This window comes from Labeo rohita, unplaced genomic scaffold (assembly GCF_022985175.1).
Source record: "Labeo rohita strain BAU-BD-2019 unplaced genomic scaffold, IGBB_LRoh.1.0 scaffold_625, whole genome shotgun sequence".
In the NCBI taxonomy this organism is placed as follows: Eukaryota; Metazoa; Chordata; class Actinopteri; order Cypriniformes; family Cyprinidae; genus Labeo; species Labeo rohita.
This window is the reverse complement of record NW_026129552.1, coordinates 6,693-29,500: the sequence shown is the minus strand read 5'-3', so window position 1 is coordinate 29,500 and position 22,808 is coordinate 6,693. Positions and strand designations below refer to the sequence as shown.

General features: G+C 41.3%; 1 protein-coding gene across 1 annotated transcript in view; it reads left to right on the top strand.

The window, feature by feature from the left end:
* Positions 1 to 21,908, top strand: part of LOC127161363 (ribonuclease inhibitor) — a 33,376-nt gene extending 11,468 nt beyond the window's left edge. Inside the window, exons 5-10 of the mRNA XM_051104072.1 lie at positions 4,054 to 4,227; positions 8,992 to 9,165; positions 9,787 to 9,960; positions 20,574 to 20,747; positions 21,329 to 21,502; positions 21,673 to 21,908. Of these exons, the coding sequence (XP_050960029.1) occupies positions 4,054 to 4,227; positions 8,992 to 9,165; positions 9,787 to 9,960; positions 20,574 to 20,747; positions 21,329 to 21,502; positions 21,673 to 21,838 (1,036 nt within the window). The 3' untranslated portion in view covers positions 21,839 to 21,908. The remainder of the gene's footprint in view (positions 1 to 4,053; positions 4,228 to 8,991; positions 9,166 to 9,786; positions 9,961 to 20,573; positions 20,748 to 21,328; positions 21,503 to 21,672) is intronic.
* The last annotated feature ends 900 nt before the right edge of the window (positions 21,909 to 22,808 follow it).

Genomic DNA, 22,808 nt, shown 5'->3' with positions numbered 1-22,808 from the left:
CTACTGATGAACACACAATTCAAGCTGGAGAAACTAGAGTTAGTATCATTATACTGTACAGCAGTGACAGTGAGATTAAAGTTCACTGTTTAGTTTCATGAAGGCACCATGAAATTAAAGTTGACCGTGATTATTTTTTTATGAAATATTGCGGTGCTTAAATGATTTGTCCGTGCACATAATGTGTTTCTAATTTATGTGCCCCTCTAATGCCCCTCTAAATAACTTATATAACTAAATAACTTAAATGACAGCAATTCAATTAATTGTTAATGGACCAAATTAAATCCTGTCATACATTTTTTTTTTTTTTTTTTTTTTTTTTTTTTTTTTTTTTTGCATTCACTCAGACATACTGTACAATAAAGACTGACAGTTGCAAAAAAAGTGTTTACTGATAATAAATTACTCTTAAAATGTCTTTAGTTAAATTGAAATTCAAAAACAGCATTTTCTTGACTTCTCACATTTAAACTAAATTTTCACATTTTAATGTAATTTTTAAGTAGTTCTATAGTTGATCCTAGATTTTAATCTACTTTGTTAATCTTTTTTTCTTCTGTTCTTGTTTATGGTCATATAATGTTTTGGCAATGTTTTAATTATTACACTGTATGGTGTTAACACATGATGAATTTACTCACATGAACTTGACACTTGTCTGATTCATTGTCTTTTTTCTTTCTGTTTTCAGCCTGTGGGGATGCAGAATTACAGAGAAACAGTGTCTCATCCTGACTTCAGCTCTGAAATCAAACCCATCACACCTGAGAGAAATTAACCTGAGAGGGAATGAACTAGGAGACTCTGGAGTGAAAAACCTCAGTGATCTACTAATGAACACACAATTCAAGCTGGAGAAACTAGAGTTAGTATCATTATACTGTACAGCAATTACAGTGAGATTAAAGTCACTGTTTAGTTTAAGTCCGCTGGGCTCTTGTCACATCATTTCCAGTGCTGCACTTTCTGGCATTTCTCCATCTGAAGAAAGATTCAGGAGTACAATGTTTTTATGTGTATCTGTAAAAAACAGCATGAAACTTGCTGAAATTTGACATCTGTGCTGTAATAATAGTGTCACGGGGAGTAAGAGGCAAGAGGCGAGCTGATCCATATGCGAGCCTTTATTTAAGGGACGAGACAGATACATGGTCGAACAGGCAGGGTCAAACAGGAGCAAACAGGTAAAATGCAGGCCAGACGTAGAGAATAATCCTTATAACAAGAGATAGTCCAAAAAGGTAGGCGGCGAGACAGTCAACAACGAGATAACCAGGCGGGAGAACAAAACACTGGGAACTAGGATCTCGGGAACAAGGAAACTAGGGAACGCTAACAATGGAAAATAACAACAACAATACTCCGTGCCTTGCATGGGGAAAGTCCGGGGCTTTTATAGAGCTGCTGATTGGTCATGGGTGTTGACGCAATCAGCGTGATGGGTGATGGGAATGGTAGTCCGGGGTATAGAACAAGAGTCAACATGTAATGATAGGGTGAGAGTGACATCTGGTGGTGAGCGGACCGCGGAACATTGACCAGATTTGTGACATAGCCCCCCCCCCCCAAGGAGCGGCTTCCAGAGGCTCCAACAGCAAAACAGTCCTGGGGAGCGGTCGGAAGGGCCAGGAGACTGAGGCAGAACCGGTAGGGAGGAAGCCTTCCAGGGCGGAGGCGGAGCAGGAGGCGCAGGAGCCCTCCAGGGCGGAGCCGGAGGCGCAGGAGGCCTCCAGGGCAGAGCCGGAGGCCCAGCAGGAGGCCCAGCAGGAGCAGGAGGCGCCGGAGCCCTCCAGGGCAGAGCCGGAGGTGGAGCAAGAGGCGCCAGAGCCCTCCAGAGCTCTAGAGCAGGCTTGTGAACAGAAATGACCTCAGGAGCACAGTGTGCAGACCACACACAACAAATGGCAACCGCCATTAAGGGAAGAGCAGTGGCCTCTTTGATGATGGATTTTGGCGATATTGATGCCACTGAGATGTTCGCTGCCCTCACTGACACTAGTGGTGGGTCCAGCACGCTGGCCATCATAGTAGGCCGTGACCTTGGGATGTCAGACGAGACATGACGGGCACTGGAAGGTCAGATGGGACGTGACTTGACTCTGGGCCGTCAGGCGGGGCGTGACTTGACTCTGGGCCGCCAGGCGGGGCGTGACCTGACTCTGGCCGTCAGGCGGGGCGTGACTTGACTTTGCTTGACTCAGGAACTGCTTCAGGAAGGGGGGCCATGATGGGTGCCGACTTAGGAGCAGAAAACATGACGTGAACAGGCTGTGGCTTGACTGAAATGGCCTGAGCAGGCTGTGGCTTGGCTGACGTGGCATTAGCTGGCACTGGCTTGGCTGACGAGGCGTTAACAGGCTGTGGCTTGGCTGACGTGGCGTTAGCTGGCACTGGCTTGGCTGACGGGGCTTTAGCAGGCTGTGGTTTGGCTGGCGTGGCGGCCATCTTGTGCAGTGGCTCTGGCGTGGCAGCCATCTTGAGCAGTGGCTCTGGCGTGGCAGCCATCTTGACAGTGCTTGGCTCAGGAAAGATGGTGGTAACTTGACTTGAGACAGGAGCAACAGCTGTAATTTGACTTGACACAGGAACCACAGCTCTGACTTGACTTGAGACAGGAGCAACAGCTGTAATTTGACTTGACACAGGAACCACAGCTCTGACTTGACTTGAGACAGGAGCAACAGCTGTAATTTGACTTGCCTTAGGAAAAGCAGCTCTGACTTGACTTGACGCAGGAACAACAGCCGTAGCTTGACTTGACCCTGGAACAGCAGCCGTAGCTTGACCTGGAAACTTGACTTGATTCGGGAAATGCAGCTGTAAATTGACTTGACTCTGAAACTTGACTTGACTCAGGAAACACAGCTGCAACTTGACTTGACTCAGAAACTTGACTTGACTCAGGAAACACAGCTGCAACTTGACTTGACTCAGAAACTTGACTTGACTCAGGAAACACAGCTGCAACTTGACTTGACTCAGAAACTTGACTTGACTCAGGAAACACAGCTGCAACTTGACTTGACTCGGAAACTTGACTTGACTCAGGAAACACAGCTGCAACTGTACATGGCTCGGGTATGGCAGTTGTGACGTGATGAAACTCCGTTTTCGCCGCCATCTTGTGAACGGGCTCCGCCGTCGCCGCCATCTGGTGAGCGTGCACCGGCGCGGCCGCCATTACACGGGCGGGTTGCACGGCCGGCGTTACCGCGATGTCGCGTTGCTTCTCCGCAACACCCACAGTAAGTGATGAACCACTGATTTGTAGTGCAATGTCTAGGTATTGTCTTAGAGTCCAATGGGGCTGATACAGTGGCACTGAGGAGCCAAAAGGTTCAGAAAGCCCTCCACGGAAAAATATCATTAGAGACAGATCGTTCATTGAAGTCTGATGTGCTAATGTAATAAAGTCCATAACGTATTCCTCAACTGATCGCTCACCTTGCTTGAGGAGCATGATCTGTACTGCAGTGTCCTGAGCTGCTGGATCCTTGTTGACGGAGTATTCTGGTATAGAACAACAGTCAACGTGCAATGATAGGGTGAGAGTGACATCTGGTGGTGAGCGGACCATGGAACATTGACCAGATTCGTGACAAATAGTAATATTATACTATTATTACTATTATTACTAATAGTATATTTCACTAATTTTTTATTAAGGGGAATGTATATTTAGTATATTTGTATAGTTAGAAATTGTAAACTACACTCTAAAATGGCTTGAAAAATCATCAATTATTTTATTTGTCTGATTTGTTGATTTTCTTACATTAGAAATGTGAAAATAGACCATTTCATTAATTTAACTTTACTATTGTTTCTATATTGATTCTACATATTAATTTCCATTGGTAAAATTGACTTATTTGTTGTCTGAGGGTCCAGACTTGGATTGTAACTAGTCTCCTCAAATACTCCTCTCTTGGTTTGTTCATTCATATATTAGAAGTTTCCATGATTTTGCTGGTTTATTAGTGAATGTATGACATTTGTTTATGATGCATCATAGATCTGATTCATTGTCTTTTCTCTTTCTGTTTTCAGTCTGTGTGGATGCAGAATTACAGAGAAACAGTGTCTCATCCTGATTTCAGCTTTAAAATCAAACCCATCACACCTGAGAGAACTGAACCTGAGCTGGAATCAAATAAAAAACACAGGAGTGAATCACTTATGTGACGTACTGAAGGATTCACACTGTAAACTGGAGAGATTGAGGTCAGTAACATTCACAGACAAGAATCAAAATGATTAAAATCACTTCAACAGTTTAAACCAAAACACTTTAAAGTATCTAACGATGTCTACAGAAGCTTCTTAAACGAGCTCATCCAGTAAGTAAAAGTGTTAAAGAAAGTGGAATAAAGAGTTTTCAACATGTTTTACACTAAACAATACTTTTGCATTGAACTAACAGTTTTATAAGAGAAGTCCCTGACTTTTTGCGACAGGTGGGATTCAGTTTACGGCACTTCTCATTTATTCCTATGGCATCCATAAACGGCAGTTGAGTGTCGCACAATTCCGACTGAAATTCAGTGACGTCAGTGCTGTAATGTGATTGGCTATTAAGGGACACGTGATCCAAGTTAGTCGTTACGCTTTGTCCAGTAGTAACTAATACAGACCCACAATGCACAGAAATTACTTTGCTTTATTTACAAATAACTTGTCAATGTCAAAAGTGATGAACAGAACAACTTCATTCATTTTTTTAAGTTTCCCAGCAGCTCCATTTTCTCCAGAACTGTTCTAAAAGAAGAAAAAAATAAAGACTTATGAAAACTATTAAGATAGGGCTGCAATCTTGGTTTGAAAACATAACACAGCAAGACTTGTGTACAAAATACTCCAGAAATCATATTTCTGGATCAAGTTTGTCTAAAACAATTGTGGACTATTTTGTATGATAGCACTACAAAATAAAACTAAATTTTAAAATAAAATAAAATAGAAAAGTGAAAAACTTATCTATGTACTTATCCACTTTCTCTTAACATTTGTTTCACTAGTTATTTGAGTACATTAAAACACAGTACAGTAAGTGTATTCGTCAGCTGCCACAGAAACATCACCCACTATTTTGTTTGAAGAAAAGTCCCATTGTCACCAGCGCACCATGAATTCTGGGATACAGAATTATCTATCTGGTGTATCCTTCATTTGCCGGCAAAATGGAGGGCACATTTGAAGTCGTGTTCCTACACGTCACTCACGGTGTCATCGGCGGAGGTGTGCATGGCTCTGAAACCCATGGAAGGCCCAGATGACATCCCGGATGGGCAGTCAGGGTTTACTAGTCAAGTCCTATGTAGAAAGGACCATTCTAGCCACCTTAGACTCATTAAAATTTGCATATCAACAAAATCGGGCCACTGATGATGCTGTCAACACTGCCATCCACACAACACATTTGGAGGGAACGACACACATGTGCGAATGCTTTTTATTGATTACAACTCAGCAATAACAGAGACTCTCTTCACCCTCAGACCGACACTCTCCCTCAGAAACTGGTGCTGAACTTCCTGTTGGACAGACCTCAGTCAGTCAAAGTAGAAAATTGGATATGCCCCTGTGCCAACAAGCTTGACCCCCCTAAATTTAGAATCGTGTCACACCAAAGAATTTTGGGTGCAATGTGCAGTTTGTCCTGAAAACTGTTAAAAAAAAAAAAAGAAAAAAAAAGAAAAACATCACCACCTGCTAAATTCAAATCCACGTTCACTAGCTGGTTCTGAGTCAGAGACATACGTGTTTTTACAGCACTGTGTATTATAACCAATCACACACGATTCTGTTGAGCTTATGAATGCAATGGCCAATCAGAGGTGTTCAGATGAGTCATCGCTGAAAGTGTTATAGGCTAATTAGTGACTTACAATGTGTTATTAAATTCACATTACATAAAAAGTCAGTCGTATTAAACATTTTATGGCATGACACCTATATCTGGTACTTAAGTAAAAAGACAGGTTTTTATGCATAGTTAATAGATTTCACTATTAGGCTACTTTGCTGATCGCTCATTATAGATCAACTAACATGATCTATAAAGGTGCAAAATTATTTGTCAAATAACTGCCACTAAACCTCGTAACTCCATTGGCTCCTCAAAGTGTCAGTCAAACCTCATTATTCCTCCCACATATAAATGTATCTTTTTCTTGTTTTTTTGTTTTGTTTTGTTTTGTTTTTTTTAATTTATGAAAAAGTAGCAGTTTAGGTCATAGGAGGTCTATGTCACAATATGAGTTAAATCCAGCCCTGTACATGATACTGATACTGAGAGCATTGACTTGAAATGAAGTTGGTTCAGTATAAAAATTACATTTTAAAAACAGCTTGGTTGTAGTACTATTTTTGCCATGTTTCTGTAGCTTAGCTTGCTACATTTCCCAGGAGGATCTTCAGTGTAGTGAAGCTTCATTTAATGAAGAGTAACTGTTAGCTTTGGTCACTACATTTTCCAAGTAGCTTGACCAACACTGTTAAAAAGTGCACAGTTCATTTGTGGAGTAAGCTTCCTATCACTTCAGGATATTTACAGCACTAGGGTCATCATGAGGACCCACAACATCATCAGGGACAATACACATCCACAACACAGCCTCTTCACACTTCTGCTGTCTGGGAGATGTACAGGAGTATGAAATCAAGGACAGAAAATGCATTTCTAATAACTTTTATAATTTATTCATTATGTTTAGAAGTCTTTTGATGGGTTGCATCAAGGAGCTGTGAAACCTGTTACACTCACTGAATGAATCACATTTGTACCAAACTCTTACAAAGCAAAAACAAACATTATCCGTCAATCCATGAACGTTTCTCACAGTTAATGTACACAATCTCACAGTCTGAACACTGAACACTGATGTGTCTTTGAAGTACTATAGTCCTTTACCACGTCACAGACTATGACGATCACAACTGTGTCACAAACTGTGACGTCAACACGATGTAGATTTGAAACCTGGAAGGCAAAAATTGTGCAAAAAGCTCAAAATGAACCACTTTTCTCCAACAATTAAAATGAACAGATGCTTACATTGTCTTCTATGATGTGAAACACAAACACCTCTGCTAAAATCTCAGAAAAAAAGTAGTCTGGGGTTTCATGACCCTTTAAAAACGAACTTCCCATTACCATCACTGACTGTTACCTTGTTTGTTGCACAGAATATATTTGTATATTTTTGTGTATGTTCATATATTTTTGTATAGTTAATCTGTCTATATTCTATACTGTATATTTTTGTGTAATGGAGACTTGCAAACATAGGCGGAGTTTGTCTTTCCCCCCCAACAGACGAGAGACAATCATGATTTTGTCTGAGCTATGAAAAATCAAAGAATTCGTTTTTTTTTTTTTTTTTTTCATTTTATTTATATTATCTTATTATTTTAGTGGATTGAATAAGTACATCTGGGTAAATTAATTTCAATTTAAGCCCCATATCGCGAGTCGCGACTCATGATTCTCAACTTGTCTTGATAGAGAGGACTCACTTTTCGTTATTTTTCCGCTTTTGCTAACTGTTTGGCTACATCAGAATTTGGACAACTTCAATTTCCCTGTTTTACTCGCTTTCCATAGCTTTTAAATAGCTTGTAAATGCCCAGTGCACATTTTACTTTCACTTTTAAAATAGCGGGAATTCGGCGTCAATTGCTTGAATCCCATTCAAGCAACAACAAAATACAACGTTAAACTCACTTATCCTATAAATTAATCATGGAACTTTTATTAACAAAACGAATAAAAATAGCTTACACCATGCTATATGCTTAATATAAAATAACAAATAACTTAGGCTATAGGCCTACATAAATTTTAAATAGCTTAGTATACAAAACCGAAAATCGGTAAACACTGTGGAACAAAATAAAAAACGTAGAACGTTTATTAGCAAAACGAATAAGAAAGAAATTACAGAAAGTAAAAATCAGCAAACACTGTAGAACCAAATTAATAAGAAACGAATGTTCAAAACTTCGAAAACCACCAGAGATAAACGGCAAAAGTCAACAGGCTTTTCAAAATAAAAACACTGCCAAACTTCCACCATCGTCTTGTCTGTCTCGCCTGACCTCACTCTTCTTGTCGATCAGCTCGTCACTCTGCTGGCTGATAAATAAAATCTGTTCTGTTCTCCAACTGAACTAAATTATAATTTATTTCTATAAAAAAAAAAAAATAAAATAAAAAAAAAAATAATAATAATAATAATAAAACGACGGTGGTGGTCGGTGCCGCGGTGCGCAAGTGACGTAACCAGTGTTGCAGAACACCAACTATGGCCAAAAGCCTATTCTCTGCATTAGGTACCCTAATGTTTTTTGTTGTTGTTGTTGTTGTTGTTGTTTGTTTTTTTGTTTGTTTTTTACTTTGTACAGTACTCATTGTTCATTCTAAATGTATTTTAATGTAAAATATGTTACATATATTATGTTATATAAATATATGAATATAGAACGTATATAAATTCTATATATAAAATTCTGCTGCTGGCTCCTCTGCCATGGGTAACACCTCCCCCCCCCCAACCCCCACGCATAAAACTCCGCCTATGCTTGCAAAGTAAGTTGTTGTGTGGTCTAAACATTTGAAAGTTGTGTTAAGTGTTTCTGTCCACTTTACTTATTGTCCATACAGCAGGTCAAATACCAAACCCAACATCCAATAATTTCACTTAATAATACCAAAAATACACAACCATTTAATGTTTGGGAATTGAAAATTCTTTGTATTTCTATCAAGAATCAGGACAAATTGTACATAAACCATGAGAAGTGTAAATTATTTTATTAAATGAACTTTTTTGCTTGTTTGTTTGGTTTGGTTTGTTTTGTTTTGAAGAACGAATTGTGAAAAATGTTCCAAAGGTATTCAGACACTCTTCCTCTGTTTTATTTTATGAAGACATTTTGACTTTATTAAACTGTTTTCTTCTGTCTTCTCTCTTTCTCTCAATGCAGGTTAAGATGGTGTGAAATGACAGATGCAGGTTGTTCTGCTGTGACTTCAGCTCTGAAATCAAACCCATCACACCTGAGAGAACTGAACCTGAGCGAGAATAAACTAGGAGACTCTGGAGTGAAAAACCTCAGTGATCTACTGATGAACACACAATTCAAGCTGGAGAAACTAGAGTTAGTATCATTATACTGTACAGCAGTGACAGTGAGATTAAAGTTCACTGTTTACTTTCATGAAGTCACCATGAAATTAAAGTTGACAGTTACTATTTTTTATGGAATATTGCAGTAATTAAATTATTTATCCATCTACATAATGTATTTATAATTTATGTGACCCTCTGATCTTTCATCTAAATACCTTAAATGACAGCAATAGAATTAATTGTTAATGGACCAAGTTAAATCCTGCCCTACTTTTTTGTTTGTTTTTTTGTTTTGTTTTGTTTTTTGTTTTTTTGCATTCACTCAGACATACTGTACAATAAAGTGTAACAGTTACAAAGTGTTTATTGATGATAAAATACTCCAAAAATGTCTTTAGGTAAATTGTAATTCTGAAACAGAGTTTTAAACTAAATGTTCACATTTTAATGTCATTTTTAAGTAGTTCTATAGTTTATTCTATATCTTAAGCTGCTTTGTTAATGTTTTTCCTTCTGTTCTTATTTATGGTCATATAATGTTTTTGGAAATGTTTTAATTATTACACTGTATGGTGTTAACACATGATGAATTTACTCACATGAACTTGACACTTGTCTGATTCATTGTCTTTTCTCTTTCTGTCTTCAGTCTGTGTAATTGCAGTATTACAGAGAAACAGTGTCTCATCCTGACTTCAGCTCTGAAATCAAACCCATCACACCTGAGAGAACTGAACCTGAGCTGGAATCAAATAAAAAACACAGGAGTGAATCACTTATGTGACGTAATGAAGGATTCACACTGTAAACTGGAGAGATTGAGGTCAGTAACATTCACATACAAGAATCAAAATGATTAAAATCACCTCAACAGTTTAAACCAAAACACTTTATAGTATCTAACGATGTCTACAGAAGCTTCTTAAACGAGCTCATCCAGTAAGTAAAACTGTTAAGTGTGGAATAAAGAGTCTTCAACATGTTTTACACTAAACAATACTTTTAAATTGAACTATTTTTAGAGTTTACCACAAAAAAATGCAGTTTTATAAGAGAAGTTTTTGCATCAGGTGGTATTCAGTTTATGACACTTCTTATTCATTCCTATGGTATCCGTAAACGGTGGTTGAGTGTCGCACAATTCTGACTGAAATTCAGTGACAAGTTAGTCGTTACGCTTTGTCCAATAGTAAGTAATACAGACCCTCTCATCTCCCTATACTAAGAAAATCTCTGACAAGGGGTAATTAGGAACACAGGTGCATAGGATAAAGCAATCAAACTAAACAAGAACAGGAAAATGGCCAAATAAGGAAACTCAGAAACAAAGATGGGGGTAAAACAAGAAAAAACAGGTCCAACAGTCTGACACTTGAACATTAAGTCTGTTATTTTTAATGTTATTTTATTTATTATTTAAATATTTTGTATTTGTTATCCTAAAAATTCATCATGCACATAAACCTTACTGCATAGTTCATAGATTTCACTATTCGTCTACTTTGCTGATCGCTCATTATAGATCAACTAACATGATCTATAAAGGTGCAAAATTATTTGTCAAATAAATGAAACATGATGAAACAATTATTTGAGTTTAAATTGATATAGCTTATTCTAGAGATTGCAGTGATGCATGACATGGTGAAAAATGACTGAATGAATAATACTGTATTAAAGTAGCTTAAGATTCATTTTAAAAGTGTGTCCCCTAAAAGCACAAGTGGCCCAAGGCTGTTCCCCCCAGTTACTGTGGTCTAGAACTGACACTGCAGGGTCAAAGTCTATTTAAAGAACAATCTCTTTGTCACGGAGGCTGGACAAGAAATTAAAGGTTCGAGATGAGTCCCCTTGTAGCGTGACGGAATACTCAAACGCGGAAGTGCACGAGTGAGCAGGTAAATCACGCAGTTGGTCTGAGAACGCTCCGATAAGGAGTAGAGATTTCCACCAAGAAATCTGCGTTCTCACACGCACACAGACAGGCAAATAAGCGCTCCGAAGAGCAGAGAGTTTACTCACATGAGTAGAGGCGATGATGGGACCTGAAGTTGATTCGAGCATGAGCTCAATGTCTGGTGCAAAACAACACCTGCTTCCTGCTTAAATACCTGCGTGAAGTTACTTCCGGGTCCTCGTGACCTCACGTGATCTGGTACGTGTGACAGTACTCCCCCCTCCAGGACCGGCACCTGACGGTCCCGGGACGGAGGATACCCGACGACGGTAGTCCTGGATGAGTGTGGGGTCCAGGATGAACCGCCCGGGGACCCAAGAACGCTCCTCCGGACCGTAGCCCTCCCAATCAACGAGATATTGGGTGCCACGGCCCCGGGTTCGCGAGTCAAGGATCCGCAGGACGCAGGTACGCAGGACCACCATCGATGATCCAGACCGGGGGTGGAGCAGTGACCTGGGGAGACAGAGAGGAGAAGAAGACATGTTTGAGTTGAGATTGATGGAATACAGGATGGATCCGGAGGGAAGCAGGCAGCTGGAGCCGGAAGGTGACAGGGTTTAATCGGTGAGTGATCTTGTAGGGTCCGATGAAGCGTGGAGTGAGTTTCTTAGAATCAGTCTTCAGATTGATGTTACGGGTGGACAGATAGACCCTGTCACCAACATGGAACAATCGTCCCGGAGGGTGCGGGCGGCGGTGTTGAATGGTGTAGCGTTGGTTGGCTTTCTGGATGGCAGTCCGGGCGTGATTCCAGAGCCGCCGGCACCGGCGGACCAACTGTTGGGCGGACGGGACATCAACCTCCGGTTCTTGATGTTCGAACACCGGAGGTTGGTACCCGTAGCATACCTCGAAAGGGCTTAGATTAGTGGCCGAAGATGTGTGCAAGTTGTTGGATAGCTCAGCCCAGACGAGGTAGCGTGCCCAGGAGCGCTGATGTTCACCCGCAAAGCATCGAAGGAAGCGCTCCAGTTGTTGGTTGGCCCGCTCCGTCTGGCCGTTCGTCTGAGGATGGTGACCGGACGATAGGCTGGAGGTGGTGCCGACCAGACGGCAGAAGGCCTGCCAGAACTTGGCCGTGAACTGGGGCCCTCTGTCCGAGACGATGTCCTTGGGAAACCCATGCAAGCGGACTACGTGTTCGAGTATAAGTTCCGCGGTGGTTTTGGCAGAGGGGAGTCCGGTGAGAGCCACCAGGTGCACAGCCTTCGAGAAACGATCCACAATGGTCAGGATGGTGTTCTTGCCTTGCGAGTCAGGGAGTCCAGTGACGAAATCGACCGAGATGTGACTCCAGGGGTGCTTGGGGATGGGGAGGGGCTGCAGCTCGCCGGTGGATGGTGAGTTGGTGGTCTTGGAGCGAGCGCAGATGTTACATGCCTGGACGTACTCCTGTACGTCTCTCCTCAATGTCCTCCACCAAAACGCCCTGTCGATGAACGAGATGGTCCTCTGGACCCCCTGATGTCCTGCCAAAGTGGAATCGTGCCCCCACTGGAGAACTTCTTTGCGGAGATGGTCGGGCACAAAGAGTCGCCCAGCGGGGGTTTCCGGTGGAGGGGGTTCCTGACTGTGACTCTGGCGGACTCTCTCTTCTAACCCCCACTGGAGAGGAGCCAAGATGATGTGAGGAGGCAGGACAGGTGCGGGCTCCGAGGAGGTGGTGTCTCGTTGGTGTTGGCGGGAGATGGCATCCGCTTTCGCATTCTTCGAGCCGGGCCGGTAGGAGAGATGGAAGTTGGAGTGCTCGAAGAATAACGCCCACCGCGCCTGCCTGGGGTTAAGCTGTTTGGTCTGGCGGATGACGGTGAGGTTCTGGTGGTCGGTCCAGACGGTGAATGGGTCGCTGCCGCCCTGGAGCCAGTGATGCTACTCTTCCAGAGCCCACTTGATGGCCAACAGTTCACGGTCCCCTACCCCGTAACGCTGCTGTGTGGGATTGAATTTCCTCGAGAAAAAACTACAGGGATGTAGTTTCTCGTCTGGACCGCGTTGTGAAAGGACCGCTCCTACGCCCACATCGGAAGCGTCTACTTCAACAACGAAAGTTGTTTAGTCGGGTTGGGATGGATGAGAACCGGAGCGGTGGTGAACAGGTGACACAGTTTCTTGAAGGCTTGGATGGCTTCAGGTGTGAGTTGGAAGTCTCCGCGTGATGGTTTGGTGAGAGCAGTCAGAGGTGCCGCAGTTGCGCTGAAGCCCTGGATGAATCGCCGGTAGAAATTGGCGAACCCCAGAAAACGTTGGAGCTGTTTGAGCGACATGGGTAGGGGCCACGAGCGCACAGCCTCCAGCTTCTGGGGATCCATGGCCACACCCTGAGAGGATATCACGAAGCCAAGGAATGTGGTGGTGTGCTGGTGAAAGGCACATTTCTCCAACTTGCAGTACAACTGATGGGCCAGCAACCTCCGGAGTACTGCTCGGACATGCTGGGTGTGTTCCTCGAGCGTCTTGGAGTATACGAGGATGTCGTCCAGGTAAGCGTAGCACCACCGACCCAGCATGTCCCGGAGAACGTCATTGATGAATTGTTGAAATACGGAAGGACTGTTGCACAGACCAAACGGCATAACCAGGGTCTCGTAGTGACCAGTGGGGGTTATGAAGGCCGTCTTCCACTCATCACCCTCCCTGATGCGGACCAAGTTGTATGCGCTCCGTAGGTCCAGCTTCGTGAAGAAGCGGGCACCAGAGAGGGCGTCCAGGGCGGTGTTGGTAAGAGGGAGTGGATGACGGTTCTTGATGGTGATCTGGTTAAGGCCCCTGTAGTCAACACATGGACGGAGACCCCCGTCCTTCTTCACGAAGAAGAAGCCCGCGGCCGCAGGAGAGCTGGAAGGACGGATAGTGCCGGCCCGGAGTCCTTCAGCCACGTACTCCTCCATCGCCTGTTGTTCGGTGGCCGACAGGGAGTACAGATGGCCGTGGGGGGGCACCGCGCCCGGCACGAGGTCAATGGCAAGGTCGTAGGGGCGGTGAGGTGGTAGGCGAGCGGCACGTCCCTTACTAAAGACCTCGGCCAGGTCGCGGTACGGAACGGGGATCCCCTCCAGCTTGACATCGGGGACCTCGGACTCCCCTGAACACGTCCCAGCCTTCGCCCGGAGACAGAGCTCCTGACAGGTCGCCCCCCAGTGGACGATTCTGTTGGTGGTCCAAGAGATGAAGGGATCGTGCATAAGGAGCCATGGGTACCCCAGGATGATCGGCGGTGACGTGATAGTAGTGATGAAGAAGTGGATTTTCTCAGAGTGATTGTCGATCTGGAGGTGAAGTTCTTTGGTGCGTTGAGTGACAGGACTGAAGTTGAGGGGGCGACCGTCAATGGCTGTGATATTTAAAGGCTGGGATAACACCTCAGTCTCAATCCCCAATTGGGCAGCATAAGCCTGATCGATAAAATTCCCAGCCGCACCAACAAATCAACAAATGCGGTGGTCACGATCCGTTGGTGGCCCATGAGGATTGATACCTGAAGGAGCAGCCGGGAATCAGCGGGACAGGATTTGATGGCAGTGGCACCAGATGAAGACCTCCCCCTCTTCACCTGGTCTGGCCGTTTCCCGGACGCAAAGGGCAGATAGCACGGTGGTGATCTGGGGAGGCGCAATAGGCACATAGACCTTCGCGGTAGCGTCTAGCCCTTTCTGCTGCCGTCAGGGAGGTGCGCCCTATCTGCATGGGTTCCCCGGCTCCGGATGAGTGGGCCTCTGGAGCGGCCGGTGGAGGTGGAGATGGCGCAGCGACAGCGTGAGTGAGGGGTTGATCCAGATGGCGGTGACGGAGGGTGGAGCCTGTGGAGAGATGAAAAGAGCATTTAGTAGAGTGACTCATGCGTTGATCCACCTGGAGGGCGAGCTGGATCATGCCCTCCAGGGTGGCCGGCAGCTCACGCACAGCCAGTTCGTCTTTCAGACGGTTGGACAGCCCTTCATAAAAGGCTGTGCGGAGCGCCGCGTCGCTCCATTGCGTCTGGACGGCGAGAGTGCGGAAGTCCATGGTGTATTTGCTGACGCTGCGCTCGCCCTGCCTCAGGTGGTACAAACGGGAATCCACCTCCACCTCGCTCTCAGGATGTTGGAAGGCGGCCCTGAGCTGGGTGGTGAACTCGGGATACGAGTGGGCGGCGATCCCGTCAGCTTTCAGGACCGCCGCAGCCCACTCAGCTGCCTGCCCGGTGAGAAGAGAGATGAGGAGAGCAATCCTGCTGCAGTCGGATGGGTATCGTGCTGGCTGAAACTCAAACAAAAGTGATAGGTTGGTTAGAAATACATCGCACCGGGTTCCGGATCCATCCCATTTCTCCGGAAGTGCGATCTTGGGTTGAAGGGCGGGACGGACTGGGTCTGCGGGGGCGATCTGTGCAGCAGCCAGGTCATCATAGTCCGCCTGCAGGGCGGTGAGGTCAGACTGGAGAGCCCCGCACTCCTGCCGAAGACCCGCGGTTTCGACACGAAACGCGTTGACCTCCGCCCGAAGCCCCACCAGCTCCTGCCTCAGACTAATGATTTCCCCCCCAGGGTCAAAGTCTATTTAAAGAACAATCTCTTTGTCACGGAGGCTGGACAAGAAATTAAAGGTTCGAGATGAGTCCCCTTGTAGCGTGACGGAATACTCAAACGCGGAAGTGCACGAGTGAGCAGGTAAATCACGCAGTTGGTCTGAGAACGCTCCGATAAGGAGTAGAGATTTCCACCAAGAAATCCGCGTTCTCACACGCACACAGACAGGCAAATAAGCGCTCCGAAGAGCAGAGAGTTTACTCACGTGAGTAGAGGCGATGATGGGACCTGACGTTGATTCGAGCATGAGCTCAATGTCTGGTGCAAAACAACACCTGCTTCCTGCTTAAATACCTGCGTGAAGTTACTTCCGGGTCCTCGTGACCTCACGTGATCTGGTACGTGTGACACTCTTTCTTACCATTTCATAATCTGAAGAACCTTCTTTCGCCACAAAGAACCTCTTGTGAAACAGTCAAGTCACCTTTATTTCTATAGCGCTTTTAACAATACAGATTGCAGCTTTACAGTATTAAATAGGAAAATAGTGCCAATAATGCAGAAGAACAACAGAAAACACTCAATTTTCAGTTATCATTGAATCCATTGATGTCGTCATCCAGCTCAGTTCAGTTCAAATAGTATCTGTGCAATCAAGTCGACGGTATCACTGGAAATTAAGTGTCACCAACTAAGCAAACTAGAAAGATTCTTCAGATGTTAAAGGTTCTTTATGGAACCATTTAGACAAAAAAATTTCTTCTATGGCATCATGAAGCACCTTTATTTTTTAAAAGAGTGTTGGTCTCGCGACACTCAGCAGCTTGTAAGGAAGTCTCAGCAGTGACTGTATTTCTTAAAGCTGAGGTAATTTGGTATGGGAAGTGAAATCCTCAGTAACTTTTACAGATGTACAGGTGAAAGTGGTGTGGAAGTTACACAGTTCAGGACAGGAAAGCTCTCCAGCACGTGATTAAAAGCAGTGTTAATGCATGGTGTTAGTGTCAATGTTTTCTGAATCAATAAGCTTTTCAGTAGTAAAGCTCTTTTTTTGATCAAGTAACGTGGTTGCGTCAACAAAAGCTACATTTTCCAAAACATTTCTGAGGCTCAAGCTCAAATCAGAAAAATAACTGCTAAGGATCACTGATCCTGGATCAGTAAGTGACGCCACTAAACCTCGTAACTCCATTGGCTCCTCAAAGTGTCAGTCAAACCTCACTATTCCTCCCACCTCTCAGTTTGGAGCATCTCAGCTTGTTTGCAGTCTGAAGGTAAATAAAGAACTGTTGACTGAATAAATACAGCGTTTTCTTTACTCAAGAAACACTATATTTATGTTTTGGTTTTTTTTGTTTTTTTTGTATTTGAGAAGTGGAGAAGAGTGTCTTAATCTAGCATTTGTTGTCGAGTCACAGTCAAATAGCATGTGTGAAGTGCTAAATCTTTTATAATATGATATTTTGGCAAAATAACATAAAAAAACGGAGCGACAGAAAACTGTACCATTATAACCTGCAAGTTCATGAAAACATAAATTCAATGCAAGTACTGCCTCTGACACGAGTGAATAATGAACAATACTTTTATTATAGTATTTATAATCTTTTTTAATGTACTGTAAATTAATGAAAATGTAGTCGTTCATTGGTTGTTCATGTCAATTCACAGTGCATTAATGTTAACAAACAACTTTTGATTTTAATAATGTGTTAGTAAATGTTGAAATTAACGTTAAGATTAATAGCTGCTGTAGAAGTATTGATCATTCTTAGTTCATGTTAACTATACTAGTTAACTAATGTTAACTACTGAACCTTATTGTGAAGTGTTAACATTTATATAAATGTATCTGTATACAATGAAGCCACGATACCAACATACACTTTTTTTTTTTTTAATTTCTGAAAAAGTAGCAGTTTAGGTCATAGGAGGTCTATGTCACAATATGAGTTAAATCCAGCCCTGTACATGATACTGATACTGAGAGCATTGACTTGAAATGAAGTTGGTTCGATATAAAAATTACATTTTAAAAACAGCTTGGTTGTAGTACTATTTTTGCCATGTTACTGTAGCTTATCTTGCTACATTTCCCAGGAGGATCTTCAGTGTAGTGAAGCTTTATTTAATGAAGAGTAACTGTTAGCTTTGGTCACTACATTTTCCAAGTAGCTTGACCAACACTGTTAAAAAGTGCACAGTTCATTTGTGGAGTAACCTTCCTATCACTTCAGGATATTTACAGCACTAGGGTCATCATGAGACCCACAACATCATCAGGGACAATACACATCCACAACACAGCCTCTTCACACTTCTGCTGTCTGGGAGATGTACAGGAGTGTGAAATCAAGGACAGAAATTGCATTTCTAATAACTTTTGTAATTTATTAATTATGTTTAGAAGTCTTTTGATGGGTTGCATCAAGGAGCTGTGAAACCTGTTACACTCACTGAATGAATCACATTTGTGCCAAACTCTTACAAAGCAAAAACAAACACCGACATGTCATTGAAGTACTATAGTCCTTTGTAGGGATGTAACGGTATGAAAATTTCCTATCATGATTATAGTGTCCAAAATGATCACGGTTATCAGTATTATCATGGTATTGTTAAAGTGTACTGGAAATGTTCAAAAAGTACTGACACATAAATCAGATATCTAATGTAAACTTTTAAATAAAGCTGTGGAAAACGTTTCATAAAAAAAGAAAAAACTCACATTTCAGCCTTTAAATGAAGAAAAGTGTTAAGTCAAAATGATCATTGATTTAATAAATTATTATATGTATCTTATCTGTTCCATAAATAATCTAGATAACTGGTCTGAATTAAGCTTGTTTTTCATCAACCGGTCAAATTTTTGGCTACATCAGGGCAAATTCGGTCCGTTTTTCAGGCCAGACAAAAACTGCACACAAGCTGAATGTAAATATAAGTATCTGTAAATCCACTGTATGACACTAGACGGCGCTTATGGAAAAGCTGAATTAAATCTCCCGTGACCTCCGTGCAAAAAGCTCAAAATGAACCACTTTTCTCCAACAATTAAAATGAACAGATTCTATGATGTGAAACACAAACACCAGAACGAAGATGGATGCCGAGGAGATCGACATTGATCTGGTAGCCAAAAAAAAAAAAAAAAAACTACATCTGTTATATGGCTATATTTTGGATTTGAGATTGCTGACATTGACCAGAGAGAGGTACTGTGCAAGAATTAGAGGCCCTGTTTACACCTGGTATTAACATGCGTTTTCTGACGCGTCGATCTGATCACAAGTGGACAATGCTAAGTACAGGTGTAAATAGGGGTGTAAAACGTTTTCAGCTTGTCCACTTTTGACCACATCCACTTTTCAAAATCCCGTTTGTGTCCCCCTCACTTTCAAATTCGTTTGTTAAATGAATGTGTCGTATTGTAGAAAGCAGCTCAGCGCTGCTGAGAATTCGCACGATCCTTAAAACGAAACCGAAAGTAAAACGCGCGCGCGCGCCTTCAAAAGCAATTTTAATACGCGCTTTTGGAGAGCGGTTCCACAGTACGCGCAAATCAGGCCACATAAAATATATATGTTGTTATATGCATGTATCCTATAACAGGTTGTGTAGTTGTCTATAGCTCTGTATCATGCTTGAAAAACTGGTCTCTTTTTGCACTTAGAATATTGAGAGAGTAGCCTAGCCTACTTTGATTATGGCTGCACTATTGTTTGCACTTAATACAGCTATTTTTTGTTTAGACTATTTTTATCTATACTGTTTTTATTTATATTTGTAAAAAATATCTTCAGTTCGTTCTAGAAGCTCATAATTCATGTACAGTTCTAATGTCTGAAGAGAATCACATGAAATCATACGGGAGAGACGCCAGTCAGTTGAGTTTGTAATGTATGTAAATGCAGGAATGTGGTCAGAAGTGGTCGAAAGTGGACAGAAGAGATGGATTAAAATGCCTGGTGTATACAACTGTGTCTCCATTGTCCACTTCTGATCCGATCGACCAAAAACATACCCAGTTTCCTTTTCAAAAGAGTTTACACATAGTATACGTTACATTCTGCATAAATGTCTGTTTGTTTGGACAAAATGTGTAAAATATCTTATTTTTGTGAAAATGTTTATGCATTTATTGTTTTATTTAATTTACCCTATACTTTTGAGAAAATAAGTTTACATTGATGCAAATGCTATTTCATTTAGTAAAAATAATTTATTTGAAACCATTTCTAGTTTTACAAATACACATTTCAGCAGCATCACTAATCTGTGTGTGCATTTTCCTTAAAAGCCCATCAAGTTGACTCACAATACCATTTATTATAATCGCAATCGCGTATCGCAATATTTTGACCTCAATAATCACAATATGAACATTTTCCCAAATCGTGCAGCCCTAGTCTGGGGTTTCATTATCCTTTAAAGACGAACTTCCCATTACCATCACTGACTGTTGCCTTGTTTGTTGCACAATATATATATTTGTATATTTTTGTGTATGTTCATATATTTTTGTAAAGTTAATCTGTCTATATTCTATACTGTATATATTTGTGTAATGGAGACTTGCAAAGTAAGTTGTTGTGTGGTTTAAACATCTGAAAGTTGTATTAAGTGTTTCTGTCCACTTCACTTATTGCCCATACAGCAGGTCAAATACCAAACACAATATCCAATAATTTCAGTTAATAATACCAAAAATACACAAACATTTAATGTTTGGGAATTAAAAATTTAAAAAATTATTTGTATTTCTATCAAGAATCAGGACAAATTGTACATAAACCATGAGAAGTGTAAATTATTTTATTAAATTAACAACTTATTATTATTTTATTTTAATTATTTTTGTTTTGTTTTGTTTTGTTTTGAAGAACGAATTGTGAAAAATTTTCATTTTATGAAGACATTTTGACTTTAGTAAACAGTTTTCTTATATCTTCTCTCTTTCTCTCAATGCAGGTTAAGCTGGTGTGAAATGACAGATGAAGGTTGTTCTGCTGTGACTTCAGCTCTGAAATCAAACCCATCACACCTGAGAGAACTGAACCTGAGCAGGAATGAACTAGGAGACTCTGGAGTGAAAAACCTCAGTGATCTACTGATGAACACACAATTCAAGCTGGAGAAACTAGAGTTAGTATCATTATACTGTACAGCAGTGACAGTGAGATTAAAGTTCACTGTTTACTTTCATGAAGTCACCATGAAATTAAAGATGACAGTTACTATTTTTTGATGGAATATTGCAGTAATTAAATTATTTATCCATGTTCATAATGTATTTAGATCTTTCATCTAAATACCTTAAATGACAGCAATATAATTAATTGTTAATGGACCAAATTAAATCCTGCCATACTTTTTTTTTTTTTTTTTTTTTTTTTTTTTTTTTTTTTTGCATTCACTCAGACATACTGTACAATAAAGTGTAACAGTTACAAAGTGTTTATTGATGATAAAATACTCTAAAAATGTCTTTAGGTAAATTGTAATTCTGAAACAGAATTTTAAACTAAATTTTCACATTTTAATGTCATTTTTAAGTAGTTCTATAGTTTATTCTATATCTTAAGCTGCTTTGTTAATGTTTATGGTCATATAATGTTTTTGGCAATGTTTTAATTATTACACTGTATGGTGTTAACACATGATGAATTTACTCACATGAACTTGACACTTGTCTGATTCATTGTCTTTTCTATTTCTGTTTTCAGTCTGTGTAGATGCAGAATTACAGAGGAACAGTGTCTCATCCTGACTTCAGCTCTGAAATCAAACCCATCACACCTGAAAGAACTGAACCTGAGTCTGAATCAAATAAAAAACACAGGAGTGAATCACTTATGTGACGTACTGAAGGATTCACACTGTAAACTGGAGAGATTGAGGTCAGTAACATTCACATACAAGAATCAAAAAGATTAAAATCACTTCAACAGTTAAAACCAGAACACTTTATACTCAAAATCTCATGATGAGTCCACTTTATATTTGTGAAAAAATTTTCACTTTAATGATTTGTTTGTAAGATGATCTTCCTCTGTTTGTCTCTTTCTAGTCTTTCTGACTGTGGAATTACAGATGTTTCTTCTTTAACTCAGTCTTTGACGAACACAAAAGCACTGCAGTTTCTAAAAGAGCTTGATCTGAGTTTTAATATGATTGGAGACTCAAAGCAGCAGCTCATTGATGTGCTACGAGACTCAAACTGTAAACTGAGGTGAGTAAACTTCACTTTCTGATATTAAAGAGATTCATTTACCTCTAATATGTGAACAAATATATACTTTCAAATATTTGTGAAAACAGTTTATCAAATTATCAAGCTTTATTTCAAAGGGTTTGTGTCAGAATGAAAGGTAAAGTTGAAAAAAATGTTGAACACAGGAGGAAAGAGAACAAAAGCACACTGTCAGAGCTTTATACAACAACACCTGCTTTATTAATGACATCAGTAATAGTGAATCATTACAGTTTGAAATAGATTTGGTCAGATTGTAGGAAAACGCTGGTAAAATCAGTGCAGATTCCAGCTTCAGCTCACAGTCGTCCAGCATCACATGATCAATGTCTCTGTCTCTTGTGTTTTTATTTTGACAAGCAAAACGTCACATTACTTATGTAAGGTTTAATCAGGGTGTGATTTGTCGGGGTGAATTCCTCCCTGGTAGAACTGCAACAGCTCAACGGTGTAAACCTGGGAAACATGCTTCATTCTGACAAGACTTGTCGTAATATGCTCATGTTTATTGGAGAAACAATGACAGCTCAGTTAGTGGACTTCATCAGTTAATATGTTTTTCATGAATGAAAGTGTTTCAAATCATCCCCCCTCTGGTTTCTCCACAAATCGCATCCTGGGTATAATGTACATCCAGCTCTCCAGGACATCCAGTTGTTATCACAGAATAAACCAGACAGGTTGATCAGGACTTGTATCATCCTGAATCCGTGTATCATTCGTCCATTCGTTTTTTGATTTAATATTGAAAGAAGAAACATGACAAAACGGCTCCTTTTTCGTTTTTTCATTTTTTCCAGAAAAAACGAAAAACAAGAATTCAGCTTGATTTTTCGTTTTTCGTTCAGGGGTGGAAAAAATGAATAAACAACTTGAATATTCGATTTCTACACGTGGGCGGAACGAAACGCCCCTTTCTGCTAATTGGTCAGCCGAAGATCAAACCATGCCCC